The 21,631-nt window shown below is 53.9% G+C and overlaps 1 protein-coding gene across 4 annotated transcripts in view; it reads left to right on the forward strand.

The window, feature by feature from the left end:
• The first annotated feature begins 3,367 nt into the window (after positions 1–3,367).
• The window catches only part of GRIK3 (glutamate ionotropic receptor kainate type subunit 3), a 215,522-nt gene continuing 197,258 nt past the window's right edge, over positions 3,368–21,631 (forward strand). For 2 of the 4 annotated variants that reach the window (XM_070249128.1, XM_070249129.1), the window contains exon 1: positions 3,368–3,614. In XM_070249128.1, the coding sequence (XP_070105229.1) occupies positions 3,500–3,614 (115 nt within the window). In that variant the 5' untranslated portion in view covers positions 3,368–3,499. Of the gene's footprint in view, positions 3,615–17,801; positions 17,911–21,631 lie in introns of those variants that run through there. The other 2 variants (XM_023633274.2, XM_070249124.1) reach the window with 2 other exon arrangements.

Below are 21,631 nucleotides of genomic sequence, written 5' to 3' on the forward strand. Positions count from 1 at the left end.
CTCTTAGCCCGTCTACAAACAGCCAGAAGCCACAGTGGGCGTCTAGCAGAGGTGCTGAGCCTGTCCCCTGCTCAACCCAGGCAGGATGGGACAAGGGTCAAGCCTGCAAGCTTAGGAGTCAGATGGGCCTGCATGCAGATCCTGGCTCCTCACAAACAGTGTGTGGCAAACAGTGACGACCAATGAGTATCAGAGGAAAGAAGGGAGGAAGGAAGGGAGGGAGGGAGGGACGGAGGGAGAGAGGAAGGGGGAAGGGGGAAGGTAGCAGCTGTGTGACTTTGGACCTCTTAACCTTGCCGAGGCTCAGAGTATCCGTCTGTAAGATGGCAGAATCACACGGATCCTAGCACAGCGGGCTGTGGAGAGGGTTGGAGGAAGTGATGCATGTAAGGTAGCGAGCACGCTGTCTGGAACATAGAAAACACGTAATGAATACTAGTGGCTGTTGTTACCATTGCTGTTGTTTTTGTTGTTGTAATGCGTTCCCCCCCCCCCCCCCCCCGCCTCCCCCAGACCGGGAGGCATCAGGCTGCTGTGGGTTTGGGAGGACCCCTGTGTTACAGAATGCTTTGCAGCTAGGTCCAGAATAGGGTCCAGTCCTGGGCTGAAGGCGGCTGGCTTCCCTCTGACCCCAGGGTTCCCGCTGGGCTGCCAGGCCCAGTGGCCGAGCCCCACAGCCTCTGCAGCTGGAGGCTGTTTCCCACCGCAGCCAACGTGGCAGCAGGGGACAGCCTCTCTCTGCAGCGCTGGCTAACTCCCGCCCACTCTGGGATGCGGCAGGAGAGGCCCAGCCTGCCTGCTTCCCTGGGGGCCGCGAGGGGGCCTCAGGTTCCCCCTCTGCCTTCACCCTAGGACCACTCTCTCTTTCACAGCTTTCTTGAGGGCTGCTCCTCCTCCTCCTGCTCCCCGCCCATCACCCGTCCCTCCCACTGGCCTTTCCCAGGGTTCTGGTCTGGGGTGCAGATCTGCCCATTTCCTGGAACCACACCTCTACCCTTCTGCTTCTTCAGCTTCCCTGCCAGGCCATTTGTCCCCTGCAGCCTGCCCCTCTCGTGACCAGAGGCTGCCTGCAGGGTAACCAAAACAGAATCAGCCTCCAGGCTCTTCCCCTGTCCCCAATCCCAGCCATCACTGGGCACTGTCGGTGATGCCTTTGAGCCCTGCATCCTTGGCCTTGAGTTCATGTGCTGCCAATTTCCTTTCCATTTCCCCATCAGGGCACTGGAATTTTCTTCCTTATAGAACAGCCGGGACTTTTTGGTTCCTTGGAACAACTAAACCAACTGTGGAAGCTTATAGGGGACGGGGATGGGGTGTCCAGTCTTGAAGGAACAGGCTCCCCAGCTTTATCCTGGAGGGTGGGGCCTTCGGCTCCCCTCTCCTGTGCTTCCTCCTTGCTGATGTCACTGGGGCCCGTTACTCTTTATCAAGAGGTGGCAGCTGCTGCTTCTCTGGCTCTGCATGTCCTTCCCTCTGGTCCCTTGGGCAACATTTTCCAGTGGCTGCTTGGGAAACCAGCCACTCCGGCTCAAGGATGAGGAAGGCCCAAGTCTGGCAAAGACAGCCAGCCAGCCGGTAACCTCCCGGTGCTGGTGGATCTTCGAGGACGGCCTCAAGACTGGCATACGTCTTTCCTTTCTCAGGAGGAGAGCCCTGGGAATCTTTCCTCCTCCCACAGCCAGGGTCGCGCCCACTTCAGGTGGGAGGGAGTTCCCTCCTAATTGGCAGGATTGGCCACACTGCAATACTCACATCCCCACACAATGCACAGTCCCCTATGCCGTGACAGGGAGGGAAAGAAAAGACCGGGAAATTAACAGGCTGGATAGAGCTCGACTCATAGTCTATTTGTAGGAAAATTAAAGATTTGCTTTTCAGATGTTGGGGGCCATGCTCTTACCAGACAGCTGGCAAATGGGAGAGATTGGGAATGATGGAATAGATCAAATTATTTAAATGAGAAAAATAAATTCACACACAGCCTAGCCGCTGGCCGGTGACAGATCCCTTTATTTATCTACTGTATCGGCACCGCTTTGTCTCTGTCAAAAAGGTCATTAAACTCGCCTAACTGCGTGATTCGCAGCCTCCTGCTCCAGACTCGCTCCACAGCCCTTCTCTTCCCTCGACACCCAGCGCCTCTTGAAAAAAAAATTTATTATTGCTAATAAACAAGGTGGTTTTTTCTTTTTAACCCTTTCTAACTTGCTCCCCACTGGCTTCTACTCCATCCCACGGAAAATTACAGTTTCTTTTTATTCTTTCTTAGGAGGAATGGAGAGAGGAGCCAGCTCCTCCCGCATAGTTGGAGAAGAGGGATGGGAAACACGCGGGTGCATCTCAGACGCCCCTTTGAATCTAAGGGTTTAGCCGTCTCCCCCCGAAGCCCCTCCAGTTGCAGTGCACGGCCAAGTCCTGCCTTCCACAGCAGAGGGCCTGGCCTGGGCTCCTTCCACCCCTACCAACCCCTGCAGCTCCCCTAGCCCAGCGTGGACAATTCTCTTCGAATTCTGTCTCCCCCGAGCCCCAGTCCCAACTCTGCTTCCAGGAGAGATGGGGTTAGGGAGGGAAACCGGCTCCCGCGGGTCAGTCTCCTCCCGCGGGTCAGTCTCCTCCCGCTGCCGTCCAGCCAGCGCCTGCCGCGCGGGAGCTGGAAGGCGAGACTCCGCAGACGGAGGGCTCCGGGTCCCCTCGCTCCAGGCGGGCGCGTCTCCTCCAGCTGGTCGGGCCGCTAGGCTGCCGCCGTCTCCCAGCGCGCGGTGCCAGCTCTCGTGCTCCACGCCTGGCTCCCAGGCTCCGTGCCCTCGCAGTTGAAGGGACTGGGGGTGGCAGGGCGGATGGGGACGTCTGGGAAGCGAGAAGAGTCCTCCTTCTCCGGGCGTCCCCCCAAACCGGGTCCAGGGGCCCCTTCCCCGCCCCCTGCGCAGGTGTGAGCGCGCGAGTGTACGCCTCGGCGGGTGTGAGTGTGAAGTGTGTGTGCGCGGGGGAGTGCGCGGAGGGAGCGCGGGCGGCGGGCGGCGCGGGAGGCGGGAGGCAGGGCGCGGGGGAGGGGGCTGGGAGGGAGAGTGTGCGCGCGTGCAACTCCACTCCGGGGCTTTGTGCGAGCCCGGGCGATAGCATCGGCGGCGGCTGGAGGAGGAGCGGCCGGAGACGCGTGCAGCCCGCCCGCCAGCGCCCCGCAGCCGGGGCAGGTGGGAGCCCGCGCGGGAGTCTAGCCGACGCGAGCCGGAGCCGAGTCCGAGCGGAGCCCGGGCGGAGCCCAGGAGCCTCACTAGCGGGCGGCCCGTGGGCGGCAGCCGGGCGGGGCGGGCGCCGGCGGGGCGGCCCCCCAGTAAGATGTGCGCGGCGCCGCGGGGCGCCCCCCACTCGCAGCGGCGCTCGGGAGCCGGGCAGCTGGGCCAGGCGGCGCCTTGGGGGCTGCTGCGCGCCCGCGCCTAGAGCTGCCGCCCCAGGGAGCCCGCCACGGCCGCGCCCCGGGCACGCTCGGCGGCGCCCAACGATGACCGCTCCCTGGCGGCGCCTCCGGAGTCTGGTTTGGGAATACTGGGCCGGGCTCCTCGTGTGCACCTTCTGGATCCCGGACTCACGCGGGATGCCCCACGTCATCCGGATCGGTAAGGGCTCCCCGGAGCCGGGGGTCTCCGTGCGCCCGGGCGGGGATGGGAATGGGGGGCCTCTGAACGCCATCCCAAGAGATTTTCCCAACCTCTCTGGGCTGCCGAGGCAGGGTGACCACCAGGAGCTCGTCCCAGTGAGGACAAAGTTCCAAAGCCGGGGTCACGGGCCTTACTTATTGGGGAGGAGGCAGCCGGGCGGCGGCGGGCGAGGGCGAGGGGCCCTTGGCGCGCTCCTGGGAGGCCAGACCTGGTGGAGTGTGGCGAAGCGTTCCAGCGCCAACCCGAGTCGCGGGAGCGTTTCCCGGCGACTGCCAGCACGACCGGCGGGAGACGGAGTTCTGGGACCCGGCTTCTCTGCGGAGCGGGAACCCTGGGGAAGGCGCCAACTTCTCTTTGCTCCTCGCTCCCCGCGGGGCCCCTCGCCCCCGCTTGGGGCATGGCTCCAGCGCCGCGGCGGGGACGCAGTGTACAGCTTCGCATGACGGGGGTAGCCTGTCTCCTCTCCCGCTGGCCGCCCATTCGGCCCCGTGGCGTGGGGCAGGGGAGGGGCAGCCCCCCGCTGTCGTTCCAGCTGTCCCTCTCGGCCGAGACCTCTCCCTCTCCTGGGGCAGCGCAGGGCGGGTTAGGGAGCGACGAAGCCCGCCCGATGCAGCGAGCGAAGGCGGCCAGAGGGATGCGAGTGTTTTTAAAGTTCGCCGAAATCCCTCCGCAGCTGGCGGCGGCTGGCTGGGCTGCGCGTGGCTTTCTGGGGCTCTGGCGTCTCCGCGTCTCTTCTCGCTGGAGACTCTTACTTGGGGCTTTAACTTTGTTGTGGCCGCCCCAGGCACCCTGTCGGCAGCGCTCTGGGCTGTGCGAGGGGCCGTGCGCGTCCCAGGCCTGCGACCGCCAGGGTTGGGCCCGGCCTGACTCTGCGGGAGCCACCGCCGCGCAGGCCCTGCGCCCGCCGCCAGGCCGGAGACCTGGGCCGCCTGGGTTCGCGAGGCGCCGCCACCAGCGTCTGGCACAAGGCGGGCAGAGCTCTGCTGAGCCAGGGCCACCTTCCTTCCCTGTGGTTCTTCTCCAGGCGCGGACCCTGGGCTGCGAGAGGCGTGAGGGGGTGCAGGGAACCAGGGCTTGGTTTCCATACTTGAGGTTTTCCTAGGAGGCGGTCAGGAATCGGGAGGCATCTGTCTCCTCCGTGGCTCTCTCCTGGATCCCAGACCCTTTTGAACTCGACATCTTGATGGGGGCAGAGCACAGTCCTCAGCTCTGCCCAAGCTAGGGTCTTTCAGCCCATGCTCAGGACTCTGGCAGGTGGACGCCCGGAGGCAATGGAGTCCAGGCATGGGACTCCAGGGACAGCCCTCACGGCCAGGCTTAACCCTTTGCAGCCCAGGCTGCTCGCGGCATGCCAAAATACCTTCTGTATCTGCGCCTTTGCCTGTCCCAGCGTCTAGTCCTACCATTCCAGGGGCAGGTGACCTCTGGGTAGTGGGCCAGCACTTCCTTTATTCCCTCCTTCCTTCCCTCTGTTTTTTGCGGGGCCTGCATGGTGAAGTACCCTTGGGGGAAAAGAGGGCGGGGGGACCCAAAAGGTCCTGTTCCCATGCCTTGCAGGTCCTCCTTCTGTGGTCCTTCCTCCGCCGGGATGGGATGGGCATGCTCCCAGCCTAGCCTCAGGGGTGGAGGTCTTTGGGGGCCCAGGAAGATAGGAACAGGTGAGGGGAGCCCCAAAAGGATGAGCTGAGGAGGGGCAGTGTGCTGTATCCTGACCTGCCCCCTCTTACTATGAGATTGTCTTGGACTGGGGGTGCTTCTCACTGCCTGGAGGGGAAGCGCCAAGCCTGCCTGCCCTTTCTTGGGTTCAGCATGTAATAATGCAATTAAGGATGGCAAAGCCCTCCTCTCTTCTAATCTTCTTCGTATTAAGCCCCAGGATTAATTAGCGTGTCGGCCCAGGCCATTTATATCTGAGAGCCCTGCCCCATTTGAGTCCCAGCCCACGGACCGGGGTGCTGTGCCGATGCCAAACGTGACCGCAGGAGCTATGCCAGCTTGGATGGAGTCTGGGAAGGCTCTGAGACCCCTGGGCTTCTCTGGAGCTCCTTAGGGAGCTGAACTTCTGTCCTTCTGAGTCTAGGCTGGAGCCTCCGCTGGAGTCAGGGGCTACAGTGGCCGTGGCACCCCGAAAGAGAGAGAAAGAGAGAGAGAGAGTCTCATGCTGAAACGCAAACACACCCACCGCCTTGGCTGGGCCTGATGCTGTCTCCCTTTTCCCACCCCTCGCCACCCCTGGGATCTCAGGACTCTAGCTGGGGCTGCAGAAATTGAGGCCCCAGAAATTGGGCTCCAGAGTGTGCTGGTTGCTTCTGGTTCCTGAGCCAGCTGCGCTTGGAGCCGAATCGAATCCTTCTCCAGTGGGCAGGCGTCATCGAGCACCAGCCCCGGAGAGCGTTTTCCTGCAGGTGCGCAAGGGGCTCTCTGGGCTGTGGAACAGCATACCCGCCCCCTCTCTTTGTGCCTCTTTTGGGGGCTGAAATTTCCTCTTAGACAGGGAGATGGATAGCTCAGCAGTGTGACAGAGTGTTCAAACAATCCGTCTTGAATAGATGAATTGCATTGCTCTGTCTTTTTGTAATTGTGTCTATCAGAGGGAGAGGTCAAGGCATTGATTGCCTGGATGGTTTGCAAGTAACAAAGGAGAGTAAGGCAGAGAGCGAGGGAGAGAGAGTAATTGGATTGTAGTCTGCGGGAAAAAAATGATCATTGATTATTTTCTATGAATATGTGGAAGATGTATTCTGCTTGTGATTATCAAGCATTGCTCGTTGAAGGTTCTCAAGGCATATTGTTCAGGATTTTATTATTACTGTTGTCATCGTTATTATTGTTCAGATGGATCCTGCTCTTAACTCATGGAAAGCAGTTTAACGCATGGGTCCTCTCAGCCAGATGGGCTTCAGTGACCTCATATGGGGACCTGGATTTCCTGGTTACGTGACTTAGAAGCTGAGGAGGAGGGGCCCTGGGCTGGGAGCCGGGGGCCTGGGTTTCTGCTCTGTCTTCCCCCCGCTGACCGGACTACCTTGGTCAAATCGTATTCTTCCCCCAACCTCGAGCCTCAGTTTCCCCATCTGTAAACTGTTGGGTTGGCCTTGAGGGTTAGGGATATTCTGTGGTTTCAAAGTTCCCTTCAGTGTGGACGGATGGGGATTGTCAGTGCCACTGTGGGTTTCATGGTTAGATCGTCCCTCGTGTTACATGCATGCTGTCGGATCGAGGGTCAGCCTGGAATTTGAAAAGGGAAGCAGACAGTGGTGGCAGCAGTTGGGGTGACTGGTGGGGACCTCTCGCCAGCCGGTGGGGAGGTTCAGAGCCAAATGACTGCGGAGACACAAAGCAGGTGTGTGTGCGTGTCGGGGTGGGAGGGACGGGCAGGCTCTGGACTCTGTGAGCATCTGCAGACAGAGCAGAAGGGAGCTGTGGGACCCTGAGCCTGGACTGGTGGGGGAGGGGGGCAGGGGCAACACCGTCTGTCCCAGGGGAGTGAAGTCCCCTCCCCCAGAGTCCCCAAACCAGCCCCATCTGTGTCTCCTCCGTCAGTTCACCCAAACGGGGTCCTGAACGTTTGTCTCCTGAGTTTGGGAGCCACTGTGTGTAAAACAATGAGAAATTTCTCGCAGTGACTGGTGATGTGCTGAAACATCGCGGCTGTGTAGGAGCAGACAGGAGCTGAATGAAGATCAATAGGGTTTTCCCCCCTGGAAGTAAATAGCTTCAGACAAGACCTGGGAGTGGCCCGAGGGGCCTTCGAAAGCATTAACTTGAGGAATTTCTGCCTCCACTTTCCAGCCCAGCTGCTCCTGTCAGCCTGGGCGTCCCCCCTTCTCCAGCGAGCGGGAGTTTAATTTCTTCTTGATGCCTGCCTCGCGCACTGCGCTAAGCAGTCTTTTGACGTCAGGATGATCTGGGGTTTTTAGAGCTGGTTTAGGCAGGGGGAGCCAGGCACCATGTCCCAACCAGGTCCTTCCAAGGTCACTTGCGTCCCCCTGCCTTGGGCATGACAGCTGACTTCGGAAGTGCAGCCCACTGTGCTAATTTGAGAGGGTTCTGAGGGGCAGCTCTTCATCACCCACCCCTTCAGGAAGGCAAGGCTGCTTGGCTGCCTGTAGGCTCCTTTATGGGGTCCCTGAGTCCCTGTGTTCCCATGGGCACTCTGTGTCCCCCTCCCAGGAAACAGAGCCCCTTGCGTGGGGGAGGATGCTCCGATGCCCCTGTGGGTGCCAGAACAGCCCCTCCTCTGGGGAGAGGTGCAAGGCCATATGCTGGGGAGGCTGCAGGCTGCTTGGGTGCTCTTTTAGGGGGAGACCTGGTTGTACTCAACACCTGGGACTGTTTCTGCTCGGCTGAGGCCAGGCTTCCTCCATCCTGTCACAGACAGCTGCCCCTGCCTCCTGCAGCTTCAGCCTGAGCCCCTCCTCGCTTGCCCAGGACCCTCCACGGGGAACAGAGAGAGCTGATGCTCCACTTGGCTGGGCAGCCACAGAGAGGAGCCGGGAGCTCCCCAGGCCCTGCCTGGCAACAGAGAGCACTGAAGCTCCGGGGGCGGGACCCTTCCTCCGGAGCCAGCCCCCAGCAGGCTCTGGCTTGTCCCCCTGAGGCTTTGTGGTGGGACGGGTGGGTCGAGGACCTGGTGCAGGCGGGCAATGGGTTTGTTGGCTGGACTAGCTGTTCTCCGAGGTGCTGATTCTCCAGCAGCAGCAGCAGGGGGCAGTGTGCTTGTGTCGAGGTGGCTGCCAGGCTCCTGCCTGGGACCCCACCTGGTCTGGAGCAAAATCAAAATAATTAAACAACATAACAACAGTACACCAGCCTCAATTTATTGAGCACCCGTTAGCTGCCTGCCCTGTGTGAATGCCTTCCACATAAGACTAGTGGTGTGGGTGAATAGTAAGTGCTCAATAAATGTAGCTGTTGCATTTTTGAAAATCTTATTTAGCCTTCACCACCCTGCAGGCATTATCCCCATTTTGCAGACGAAACTCAGCTTGGTGAAGTCACTTGCCCCGGATTGCACGGCCAGTGAGTGGTTAAGGCAGGATAAGGACTCCCATCAGCCTGACTCCAGATCCTGTGCTTTGAGCTGTCTGTGTAGACGGAAGATGGAAGGCAACGATTTTCACAGGTGTCAGTGCAGTGCCCCCACCGCCATGGTTCTGGGTGCTGAGCGGAGCATCCCTGGGCTGGGCTGTCTGACCTGCTATGGGGGATGGCTTGTGGGCTCTGCGACATTTAACCCACCCAGCGCTGGTTTTCAGAGTCAGACAGTCCTTGCCGATGAGCCGTGTGGCAGATATGCTTCCTCTAGAGGGAAGGGATGGATGGTCTTTCCCACCCCTTCTGCCAACGCCCATCCTTACATTGATGGCACCCCACCTTGTTGCGGCTTCTGGACTCTGCCCAAGTCTGTAATCCAAGCCTGAACTAAAGAATGGACTCTCCTTTGGGTGTGTCCAGTCCACCCACAGGAATCCCTCTGCTCTGGGGACTCCAGCCTACATGTCCCCCTGGCAGCCACCGGGCTGTCCTTGAAGACATCCTTGAGGACACTTTGGGGCCCTGTGTCTGTGTCTCCCTAGTGACCTGGCCAGAGAAGGTGCCCCAGAGCGTCTGCCTCACCTTGCCTGGTTCTGTTTCCTTTGTAATTGCCTCCAGAGTCCGCCCTACCTCCTGCTCTAGCCTGGCACTCCCGTCTCCCCAAAGCTCGCTTTCTCTTGTCGTGGTTCTTGCTTCCTGTGACCTTTGACCTTTATACCTTTGACCTTAGCTGCAGTTATGTTCGTGAGTGTGTCTAAGGCTTTCTCTAGTGACGTGTCTCATGCCTCTCCAGGTGGACAACTTGCTGCCCAAAGATGCCTAAGACCGCCTCTCCCCCATCACCACCAAGAGGCAGTATGAATTTTTTTTGGAGTCGAATAATATATTTCATTGATTGTAAGATGGATTCCCCACCACATTTTCACATCTCTAAAATCGGTCCTGTGTCTCATGTCACGTCTGAGTTTACTTGCAGAATGTTTTCTTTCTTGGCATCTCAAAATGTAATGGTGTATCTTGGGTTTGATGAAATGTGGTGGATCTGAGTTTGAGTGTGAGTCTAACATGTACTTGCTGTGTGACCTTGGGCAAGTCACTTCACTCTGGGCCTCTATTTCCCCATCTAGAGGGTAGAAATGTTAATATTCGGTTAAACCATATTCATCTGTTTTTGACCTATAAAAATTTCATGGGGTTGAACCTTATAGTATCATCTTCATAGGGTTAGTGTGAGGATTAAAGGAGATAAAGTACTATAGATAAAGCTCTTGCATGGTGCCCGATGCTTAATAAATGTTAGGAGAAAAAGGATTGCCCAAGGATGCGGCTGTGTTTCTGCCATCAGACTGTGAGCTCTGAGACTGTCTGCTTCTCTTGTACCCTCTGCCTTGTGCTCAGTACTCCATGCAACTCAATAGGTGGCATTTGCCCATTACGCACATACCCATGTGCCGCACTGTGGAATGGATGGATCCACCAGCCAGTGACAATTACCCACCGGGCAAGGGAGTGAGAGAGGTGCCCTCCCTGGGATGCTCCTGTATGTCAGCTCCTAGACTCCTCCTGGCCTGTTTTTTATCACACACCTGCAGCCCATGGCATGCTGGTTCTTTCCTACATTTCTACATTTGCAATGTTTTAATTGATGTGCATTTTGCCTGTATGCAGAGCTGGCAAGATCCTGGTTATGGGGTGCTCTTGAGGGATTGGTCCAGGAAGTCCCCATGAGCCCTTCTTAGTTGAGGAGTCCAGTCTTGCTTCCTGGGCAGGCCAGTGTGACCCAGAGAAGGTCTGTGGCTGGAGGCTGGGCCCTGGGGGATAGACACTGCTGGCTCTGCTGGGAGACACCGGGTAATGAGGCCACAGCAAAAGAGAGAGAGGAGAGAGTCCCCGTGGGGATCATACAGATCGGAGATAATGAGATGGAGTGAGATCCGGGGGGAGTGGCAGCTTCCACTCCAGATCCTTTGGTGCCATGCTGCATGGTGGTTAAGGAAGGCAGAGGGGAAGAAAGGAGTGAGAAGGAGCTGAGATTCCAGTTTGTCTGAAGAGGGTTCCAATCCATAGGAGACAATTAAGTCTTGCGCTATTAAGGGGACTAATGCGGATAGGCTGCCGATGGAAGGAGGTTTACAGAGTTCTCAAAACAACTGCAGGGATGAGCTCTTTAAATATGGGAACGAAGGAGACTTCTGCCAAGCCTTTCTGCATCTGCTTTGCAGAGCTGAAATATGCTATTCCAAAAGGCCTGCCCAATTGGGCGGAAAAGCAGGAGCAGGGAGCTGAGGACGTCCCAGGGCTCCAGGCATCACATTTCCTGTCGATGGTGAAGAATCACAGAATCCAGGCTGGAGAGAACCCCAGGGGTCATTCTAGGCCTCTGGTTCTCAAACATCAGCATAGAGCGCTTATTAAAATACAGATCGCTGGACCCCACCCCCAGGGCTTCTGATCCCGTGGGTCTGGAGGGAGGCCTGAGAATTTGCCTTTTTAACAGGTTCTCAGATAATGTTGATGCTGCTCATCTGGGACTACACTTAGAGAACCACTGTTCTAAGGCACTGGAGGACCCCTAGTGGGTGGGTATCTAGTCTCCGAATACCACCTGTAACAGGAACCTCACCACTTTCTGACCCTGCTTTGATCCTCATTGCAAATATTTTGGCCCACTCCAGTCTTTGTTGCAAAATTTCCCCTAAAATTTGTCTCCCTGCAGTTCTGGGAAAGACGATAGAACCTGGATGTTGAGAGTGTAAGTTCTAGAATCTGTCTGTGTTTACGCTGTCATTCCCTCCCTCCAACTATGTCACTTGGGGTATGTCACTCATCTTCTCTAAGCCTAGATTTCCTCACCTGTGCAATGGGGATAAGAATAGCTTTGACCTCCTGGGACCAGTGTGAGAATGAACATGCTTGGCACAAAGGAAGCTCTCAATACGTTGCAGCAGCCTAGCATTGTGGATAAGCTCACAGGTTCTAGAATCCAGCAGCCTGAGTTTGAAGGCTGCCTCCATCATTGCCCACCTGTGTGATCTTGGGCAAATTCTTCACTCTTAAAATAACAGTAATAATGATAGTAACTACCTCACGGGGTTTTTATATTAGTGCACATAAATTGTTTAGACCACAGCCATGGTAAGCACTCAATAAATGTTATCCGTTAGTCTTACTATTATGATCGTCCTGCTGACTGTTTCTGGTTTGGGTTTGCTCCCTGTCCCATAATGCAGCTGTATGGAGATATATCCAGATTAAAGATGCTCAAATCTTCCTGCACCATGTCAAGAGCTAACGACAGTACTGCTTATGTGTTGAAACCAATAAACACGTCACCTCCTCAGATCTCAGCTTTGGCATCTAGTTATACGACCCTAGATTATTTCAGCCTTCCCAGCAGCCATTTCACTCCGTTGATCTGTGCTGAGCTGGTGGTCTCCTGAGATCACGAGGTCTTTCCTACAGGCATTGCTGCAGATCTGGAACTTCTCTCATCCTCTCTCTGGCAGTTGATCTTTTGAGCCTAAAGGCAGGACCTGTCATTTATTCCTGGTAAATCCTATCATTGAAACTTCAGGCATTTATTCTTGCTCTCTGTTGCTGGACCACTGAAGCCTGTCTCGGGAGGTAGGCCTGAGTTTCAGCCTCTTCCCCTCGGCCTCTCTCCGGGGGTCTGTGGGAGGGTGAAGTGGTGATTAGCTTACAGTGTGGTTGGAGTAGGAAACCACTGCTCTGGACAACGAAGATTTTGTGGCTCCCTTTCTGTTGTTTTTTCTGCCATCTGAGCCTGGGATGAACATGGCTTCCCTCACTTCAGCTATGTCTGCCATCATCACATTAGGCAGCAAGTGACAAATGTCAGAGACTGTCAGCTTTATTCACTGGTCTTGGATCTGCTACCTTATGCTTTAACCAGCTTCAGAATCCCACTGGCTCCCTCACGCTTTCAGGCCCTTTGCAACCTGCCGTGGTTGGCATCTCCAGACTCATGCGCTGTCTCTCCTTGCTTCACACACGCTCTCTGCTCCCCTGTATGGAACATCCAAGTCCCCAGAAGGCACTGTCCCCTCCCTCACACTCTGGGCCTCTGCTCTTGCTATTCTTTCTGGCTAACTTCTAGTCATCCTTCAGGTCTCAGCAAATATGTCTTTTCCTCCAGGAAGCCCTCTTGACTCCTCTCTCCTTCTATGAGTCCCCAAGGCACTCTGTGCTTCCCTTGTTATCACACTTATTGTAATTCTTCATTACTGTAGAGATAAGCACTGTACAAGATGGACTGTCACTGGCTTATTCACCACTTTATCCAGTGCATCTAGTGCAATGCATGGCACATAGTAGGTGATTAATAGCTGTTTGTTGAATAAATGAATGCGTTGAAGAATATAGTCATTTGAGTATAAGTCCACCTAACCGCCCTGTCATTCAGTTCAACACTTTTTCCATTTTGTCAAGAGGGATTCCGTGAAAGACCTTGTTAGATTCTTCAGTGACGTCAACGTCTTAATGATGTCCATGGTATTCTTATGATACATCATTCAGCACCTTCTGTGCCAAGACCTTTGCCATGAAGTCTATTGGGCAGAGCTGGAGTATTTAGGGGAGTGAGCCCGTCTTTCCCAGGCCTAAGATTGGTCTTTACATCCGTTGTCTGGTCTGTGTCATGATGATTCCCCTCTTGAGAGAGACACAAGCTGTCTCCTTCAATAAGAGACTGAAGAAGAGACCATGATCCCCTTGCCTTTCCTGACCTCACCTGTCTCTCATTCCCACTTGCTTCTCAGCATCTCTGCTGCTCCCTCTGGGAGCTGAACCAAGGAAGAGAACTTCCGCTGCTCCGTCCTTCATAAGCTGGTCACTCAGGACACCTGCCAGGCGGAACCGTAGCTGTGCCGCTTGCACTGCTGTCAGTCATAGGTCAAGCCTCCTCTTTTCCTGTCTTCACTACATCACTGGATCCTGCTAGGATGTGCAGACAACGGGTCTACATGACAGCTTTGTGTAAAGCGAGGTGTTGACAGTTAGCCTGGAGATTCAAGCTGTATAGACAGTCAACCTGGGTCATTTAGCCCTGGGGACATAAACATTATCCACACCAGGGTCTGGGGAGTGTGAATGTGTGCATATGTGTGTGTTTGTGTACTTGTAAGAGACAACCAATTGGAGATTTGCTTCTTGAGCACAGGCTTCCCAAATTGGGGCTCAACAGCCATTCTTTATTTCAAGCCTGATGAGTGAATACAGTGACTTTCCTTTGGATCAGTGGGGAAACTGAGGTCTCAAGGAGTGGTTCCAATTTTCTGACTTTCTGGACTGATCTGTCTACAGTATTAGTGTCACTGAGAGTGAGGGTAGGATAGGTTTGCAGTGGAGCCGTGAGCTTCCCCTCTTGAACACTACAGGACCAGACCCTCTACTCTCTTTCTTCCCTCCCCAAGGAAACAGATGACACGTTATGAGCAGAAAGAGCCTGTTGCCTACATGGCCATTTTTCCTGCCCAGTTTAATAGAGGTGACAGCCGTCTATTTTACTTGTCTCGTAACATGGAATCAGTAAATAAAATATGGGTGAACTCCCAGGTTTAGCTGAATTATGGCTGGTCCATGGGGACTGAGGGGAGGGGAGGAGTTGAGCAGAGAGATTGAATCCCTGGCTTCTTGCGAGAGGAGTTGAGCCTGTGTCTTCCTCTGGATCCAGAGAATCTTTCTGTGCTGGAGGAGGCCAGGCAAGTTCACCCTGTTTGACAGTCTCTGAGTCCATGGAAGAACCAGAACACAAGTGGAAGCACCCCAAATCTTGGAGCTGCAGGAGTACAGTACCTGTCTCCACTCTTTTCTGTTACAGATTAGGATACTGAGGACCGAAAAGGGGAAATGTCTTGTGCTACATCCCTTGGTGAGCCTTGGGAAAAATCAGATGAAAACATGGGCTCTCTGACCCCCAGTCTATTAAGAAAATCCCATCCACTTTCCTGTTACACACGTGCACACACACACACATGCACACACACATAGACATGCACATGTTTGAAGCTTTGAATTTACAGTCTTAAGAGGAAGAAGGAGACTAGATTTTTCCAATGTAGCAAAACAGACCTGTAAAACCTTTTTTCACATTTATGGAGAAATACAAATCAGATTCATCTATGTTTATAAAAGGTCGTAGATAATGATACACCCTGTGGAGTCTGGCGGGAGGCAGAGATTAAGATTCACCCCAACCTCTGCGTTCAGCACCATGGAGAGCAGCCGGGCCCCCAGGGTAGCAAGTGGGCGCCGTCTGCACGCTGACTCTTCTAGGAGGGGTGATGTGGTTGTTGTAAGGTCTTGCTAAACAGGCATTCTTTTTCCCAATGCCATTCCTCTAGGACTCTGGTGTTCTTGCACCGAACTGAGGTGTTTAGCAGGTACACAGTAGGCTGGTGGGAAGTATTATTTGTGGTCAACCCAATCCAGAAATTCACGGTAAAAGAAAATGAAGCAAATGGATAGAATTTTCTCCTCCCCACCCCATATAAATTGTTCTTAAACCTTTGGTGCCTTGTACGGCTCGTCTGCTAGGGAGCAGTAGCAGATGACAAAACGAGTGAACATCCCATTGTCAAATATCACACCTGATACCAAGTGTCTTTGCTCAGCTTGTCAGCGTCATCTCTCACATTGCGTTTGGTAAGTAGGCTTGTGTTATGTATTTTTATCCTGCTAAATGCGATTTCTTAAAAGTATTTCCCTGAGTTGTGGAGCCCTGCATACCCATAATAGAGCCGTATTTTCTGCTAGTAAATAAAATTCCTCCTTGTTCAGGGGATGGGAACTAAATGTGTCACGGCTTTGTAGCATTCTCCAAAGAACCCTGGCTGTACCAGGTGCTCCACCACCTGGATGTGTCTGAGAAGCCTTGTGATTAAGCTGGGTGTTGACAATGTTCCTTTCCAGACAGGAAAGTCATGCCGTGAGTGACCTAAGCATGCCTCAGAGAAAGCGGGAGCTTTTGTCCTTCACTGGGGTACTGACAGTGGCTGGAACACTGGACTAGAAGCCAAAGGGGATAGGAGGCCAAGAGCGTTAGAATGACAGTCAGAGGAACTGACATTTGCCTCTGAATAAGGAGTGAGGTGTAGGTAAATGGGCTCCAAGGATTTAGGAGGCAAGATGGCACCTTGAAGTCATACAGCAGATAGAAAGATCTGGAACGGGCAGGGAGGAAGCGGGCTATGGTGTCTACAAAGTAGGGCTCCAGGGGCCCTGGCTTGAGACATCTCAGTAGGAGGGGGTTGGGGTGTTGGTTGCTTCTGCTTGGATTCGCAGAATCAGAAAAAATCTGCCTTGGAAATGTGGCTATTTTTATGCTGTTTGTAATTTAGTGTTTATTTCCTGTCTTTTTCACATGTACTCTGGGCTGACTCACTGATTCGCCAAACACTTATGGCGCGCCCACTCTGTGTACTGCAGTGTACACAGGCAGGGGATTGCAGAGGTCCTGGGGGAGGGAGCCACATCCCTGGACCTGGTGGCATCTGAATGGCCTCGTGGTAGGTCCCAGTAGGTGACCTGCAGTGACAGGCATGGTCCTTGAACATTCAGGTAGGCACAGTTCAGACCAGAGCCCTGCAGTTGGATCTTCCTCATTCTCCTGCATGCCGGGGAGGAGTAATGAGGCTCAGAGAGGATAAGGGACAAGCCAAAAGTCACACAGTAGAGGCAGCTGGGAAGCCACATCTCTTCCCTTTCACCCTTCCCTCTCACTGTCCTTTTTGTCCTGGCTCCTCCTAAATCATTCTGTCACTTACATTGTTCCAAGAGTTCTTTCCCTCCTGAGCTGTCCCACTGCATCCTCAAGCCCCACTCCAGGTTCACTGGCCAGTTCTCTGACTCTTGGCAGAACTGAACCTTAGCTTTTCTAGAAGGCGTGGGGGCATGTGTAAGTAGGAAAGGAGAAGCTGGGGGCGGGGGTTAGTGCCCAATGTTTAAGTCTCCCAAGGATACGATTGTGTCTCCTTGGTGAGAAAGTTCTTCCTTCTGGCTAACTCAGATCCCTCTTGCTGCCTTGTAAATCCCTCTCACCCATGGCGTGACACGGCCATTCGTGGAGTTTGGGAAGGAACTTCTAGACTGGAAGCCTGTGGCTTTGGAGACTTTTCTTTCTGGGACTGTAGCAAAGAGGCTCTCAGACGATAAACGGAAATGGCTACACTGTTTCTCACATGGGCCTGGACAGATTTATAATATTTTCTTTTTTAAAAAATTGGGATTTTTTTCATGGAGACAATGATTTATGAAATAATCAATTTCTTTATCTACCTAATACATTGGAGTGATCCGTCAGTGCAGACATCAATCTCCCCCAGAGGCTGGGCAGGGCAGACAGGCTTTCAGCCTGACTCACCTAGCAGAAGGCAGCTTTTTCTGTGCACTGCTTTGATGCCAGCGTCTGGTTCTGAGGCCTGTAGTAAGGAAGGTCTGGGGCTCCTGCATCCTCACTCTGAGCAAAAATGCTAATGCTTTCTCCTTACCTGTCTCAACCCCACCCAGAGAGGAGGAAAATATAGCAAGTGGTGTTCCCATTGGGCAGGTATGGAGACTAAGTGCCCGAGAGGATGCTCAAAGACCGGAACTTGGAGATGTGAAGGCGAGAGCGATCATCTCTGAATCTCTGAGTGCTGCAGCATAGAAGGGCGAGCAAACCTGGTCTTAGAGGTCCCAGAAGAGAGAACAGGGGCCAGAAGGGTGATGGTCCAAGAAGGCAGAATTTGGTTCAGCACCAGCTATTTCATAGTCAGTGCTATTTGAGGATTAACTAAGATATCTTGAGAGTAGTGAGCTTCCTGTTATGGGAGATATTCAAGACAAGATTGGCCAGGATGTTTCAAAGGGGCTCTGGATCCCTATCGCTATGAAATTCTAGGCATCCCCAACTGTGCAGCCAGAAATGCTATAAAAATCCAGGCTTTCTAAGTTCCCTAAAAGGCCAGCGCCTGCTCCGGGTTATACAAAGTCCATGAAGGCTGAGCTCAGCGTGGTGGGTGCGCGGAATACTCTTAAAGTCAGATTCCTCCCTGCATTTCTCTTCCAGCTGTTCGTCCCTTGGCAGTGCCCATGGGTCAGGAAGGAGACTGGTGGCTTCACCCAGGTCCGGGGAGGGCCTGTCAGCATTTTGGAGCACTACCATGCCAAATACACTGACGTGCCTGATGTCGCTTCCTTTGCACATCTCTCGATGTAGGTATGATTACCCATTTTTGTAGATGTAGTAACCGATGTCTAAAGGAGATGGACGGGGGCCGGCCCGGTGGCGCATCGGTTAAGTGCGTACGTTCCACTTCGGCGGCCCAGGGTTCACCGGTTCGGATCCCGGGTGCCAACATGGCACCGCTTATTAAGCCATGCTGTGGTAGGTGACCCACATACAAAGTAGAGGAAGATGGGCACGGATGTTAGCTCAGGGCCAGTCTTCCTCAGCAAAAAGAGAAGGATTGGCAGCGGATGTTAGCTCAGGGCTAATCTTCCTCAAAAAAAAAAAAAAGAAAAAGAAAAAGAAAGGAGATGGACTGTCCAAGGTCATCTAGCGGGTCAGGGGTGGAGTTTAGCCACTCATTCACACGTGCAGCTGTTCCCTCAGCGAGCCTGTACTGAGCACCTACTGTATGCCAGCCCTGTGCCAGGTGTTCAGGCTACAAGGGTGAGCAAGACAGACGTGATCCTTGTCCTCGTGGAGCTTGCAGTCTAGCAGGAAAGACGGACACCAAAGAGTCAGAACGAGCTCAAAGCGTGTTAGAGAGGGAAGTACAGGCTGCGGGGAACATCAGGAAAGGCTTCCCTGAGGAAGTGGCGTTTGGGCTGAGACCCGCGGGAGAAGAAAGGGACAGTAAGGTGAAGGCGATGGGGAGGAATGAGGAATGGGTTCTAGGGAGAGGGAATAGCACATGCAAATGCCCGAGGGGCAGGCAGTTAAGTTGAAACCATACAGGCTTTGCAGGTCAAACGTGGTCAAATATCAGCAATTTCATGTGTTTGAAACTAGTGTTTAAAAACTCAGGGAAGTCCAGTGCAAATGGAGTGAACAGAGAGGGATGTGAAAAATAAGGCCTGAGTAGTGGGCTTCATGGAAGGCTGTATAAGCCATGGTAAGGAGGCTGGACTTTATCCTAAGGGCACTGGGGAGCCATTGAGGACTTTATGAAGGGGAGCAACGTAACCAGACGTGTATCTTTGAAAAGCCGTCCCGGTGGCTATGTGATGTGATACATGGGTGAGAGTAGATGCTGGGGGGCCCACTAGGAAGCTGTTTATGTAGTCCAGGTGATAGAGGACTAGGGGATGTATAGACAGAATGGAAGCTTGGTTAGGGACCAGGTGTCTTAATTGCTGGTCCTGGACTTTCCCCAGAAGCCTGGCTGTCCCCTTTGCCCAGGTCTCAGAACTGGAGGCTAGGCTGTGACATGCATGAGTGACCCCTTCCTGGAGCCACGCGTCTGTTTTCCGAGTCCTCCATTGATGGAGGCCATGTCCCGCTGTCTGTGAGCGCAGCTGGGTCTCCAGCCCCATTTCACGGTTCCTGGTTTGACCAGAAAACCATGGGTGAGTTCATCTCCTGGCGCCTGAGGCGGAGAGCACTCCTTGGTGGCGGCTGCTCCCCCTGGAGCCTCCTCCAGCAGGCAGGCGGGGCCTGGATGTCTGGCTGCCCAGCCAGGCGTTCTGCAAGTCCCAGGTCCCTCTGACAACCTGGCGGCGAGGCCAGAGAAAGGGGCTCTGTCTGATCTTGGCTTTTCCCTTCCAAGTCTCCAAGCGGCCAGGGGCTTCCCTGTGGCTGAGCCGAAACCCCTTCTCCCATGGAGGTCGAGCCGCCCACCTTCTCGGCAGATGTCGTGGGAGGAGGGAGACCCAACCTGCGGACAGGACAGGTTCAGGGGTCACTGATGCCCAGGAGCATCAGGGCAGGAGGGGGCGAGAGTGACAGCCCCACATAGACCTGGCTGGGCTGTGCTTCCCTTGTGGTTTCAGTTTCCAGCACCCTGTGCTGACACAATCTCACTATATTCATAAAAATAAAAATGGCGATCCCTTGAAGGCTTACAACATGCAGACACTGTGCTAAGCATCTTCCAGACATTCAGTCACTTATGCAGCCCGTCTAAGAGGTGGGGACTTTCTCCCCACTTCAGAGATGAGGAAACTGAGAACCTGGGATATGGCACAGAGAAGGTATTCCATATATGTCAGCTGATGTCATCATTGTCGTTGTCATCATCATCATCATCATCATGATTGTTGTTATTTTAAACAACAGATGTGAAGACCCATCACAGTGCCTGGTGCATAGTAGGTACTCAGGAGTATTTGTTGAATCTGTTTATACAGATCTGGGGAGCAAGTGGGCTGACTGGGCTGTGTCTGGAAACCAGCTTGGGATAGTGCTCTTCCCAGCTCCCTGGATCTCTGAGCATCTCTTGCTCCATTCCCCTAGCCCGGGCCTTTCTTAGCCTGGTCCCTCGCCTTTTTCATGCACCTGGCCTGTCCCCCGCTCCTCTAGCCAGGGCACTTGGATTCTCTGGCCTCCTGGGTGAACTTTCCTGGCAGCTGCAAGGAATGCAGGGACAGCCTCCAGTGCCCCTATTCTTGGTGGGGGACATTTGCAAGGCCCCCATCTTTTAGGACTTCTCATTGTGAAGTCCTGCTGAATTTCTTCTTTCTTATACTTCATGCCTATTGTGAATCTCGCCTCCTCCAGGAAGCCCCCTCAGATGCACCCAGGCAGTGGGTCCTGACCTTCCCTGAGCCTCCTTAGCCCCATTTTCAGAACACTTCTCATCCGGGCAGAAATGATCTCCTTCCCCACTGCCCTGCCTCGTGACCCCAGAGCTCACAGCATTGAAGCTTGTCGACCTCTTGCATTTGCCTCAGACTGTTTTTTTTCTTATTATTAAAACACCACCACCACCACCATTCGATGCTTTATTTTCTTGAAGACAAACTCATTAGCCTATGATTCAAGGAATTCTCTTTCTAAACTCTATTTCTAGGCTCTGCCCCTCCCCGCCTTCCCCCCATCAATTTAATTTTAAGTTGAATTAGTTTTTTGAGTTGAGTTAGCCAACATTCAAACTTTGGGATGTTTTATATAAAATTTCAGATTTCCATCTTCTTTTCCCGTGTTCCCACACGCCACAGCCCCCACCTCTCCTTATAGTGCGTCCCCTGCACCGGTGCCGTTTACTGTCATGCATCTGCTGTTTTTCTTGCAGTAGAGCTAAGAGAGAAAAGTAAAATATTTTGTGTTACCTGTGTTTTTATTATCAGGAGTAAACGAAAGATAGACTAAGAGGGCCGTTTATTTCAAATGTTTTCCTCTCTCCAGTTCTGCATCCCTTAAGGTTTCCTGTTGGCTCCTGCAGGCCCTGAGTCCCTGCCCCCACGTGGACCAGGAGCTTCACAAAGGCAAGGACTTTATCTCATTCCTGTTTCTCATGATAATGACAGCTGTTGTTCCTTCAGCCCTTTTCTGATCTCCTTTAACCCTGATAGCCACCCTAGGTGGGTGCACTTCTTGTCACTTTCCAGATGAAGATCTGAGCCCCGGCCAGGTGAAGCCACACCTTCCATGAGTGATGGTGTCACCAAGATTTGAACGCCAGTCTGCCTGGTTCCAACTTGGTTTCCATGTGAATTTCTAGCAGCTGCCCCAAGCGAGGCTTACAGTAGGCAATTAATAAGTGCCCGACGCATCAAATTGAATTCCAGAGTCGCAGATGGTTGGAGTTCTAGGAAACCTCCACCCCACAATTGACAATGGCTCGTTTAGGGTGCTCCTGGTTCTTCCTTCCTTCTTTTGGTGGCTGGCTGCCTCCGAGCTGGTCTGTGCATCTCTAGGGCGGCATTACCCAGAGTTAAGTTAACATGCGCCGGGCAGAAAATCCGCCGTGAGTCCCTTCGCATTACCATGTCTT

The sequence above is a fragment of the Equus caballus genome, chromosome 2 (assembly GCF_041296265.1).
Source record: "Equus caballus isolate H_3958 breed thoroughbred chromosome 2, TB-T2T, whole genome shotgun sequence".
NCBI classification, from domain to species: domain Eukaryota; kingdom Metazoa; phylum Chordata; class Mammalia; order Perissodactyla; family Equidae; genus Equus; species Equus caballus.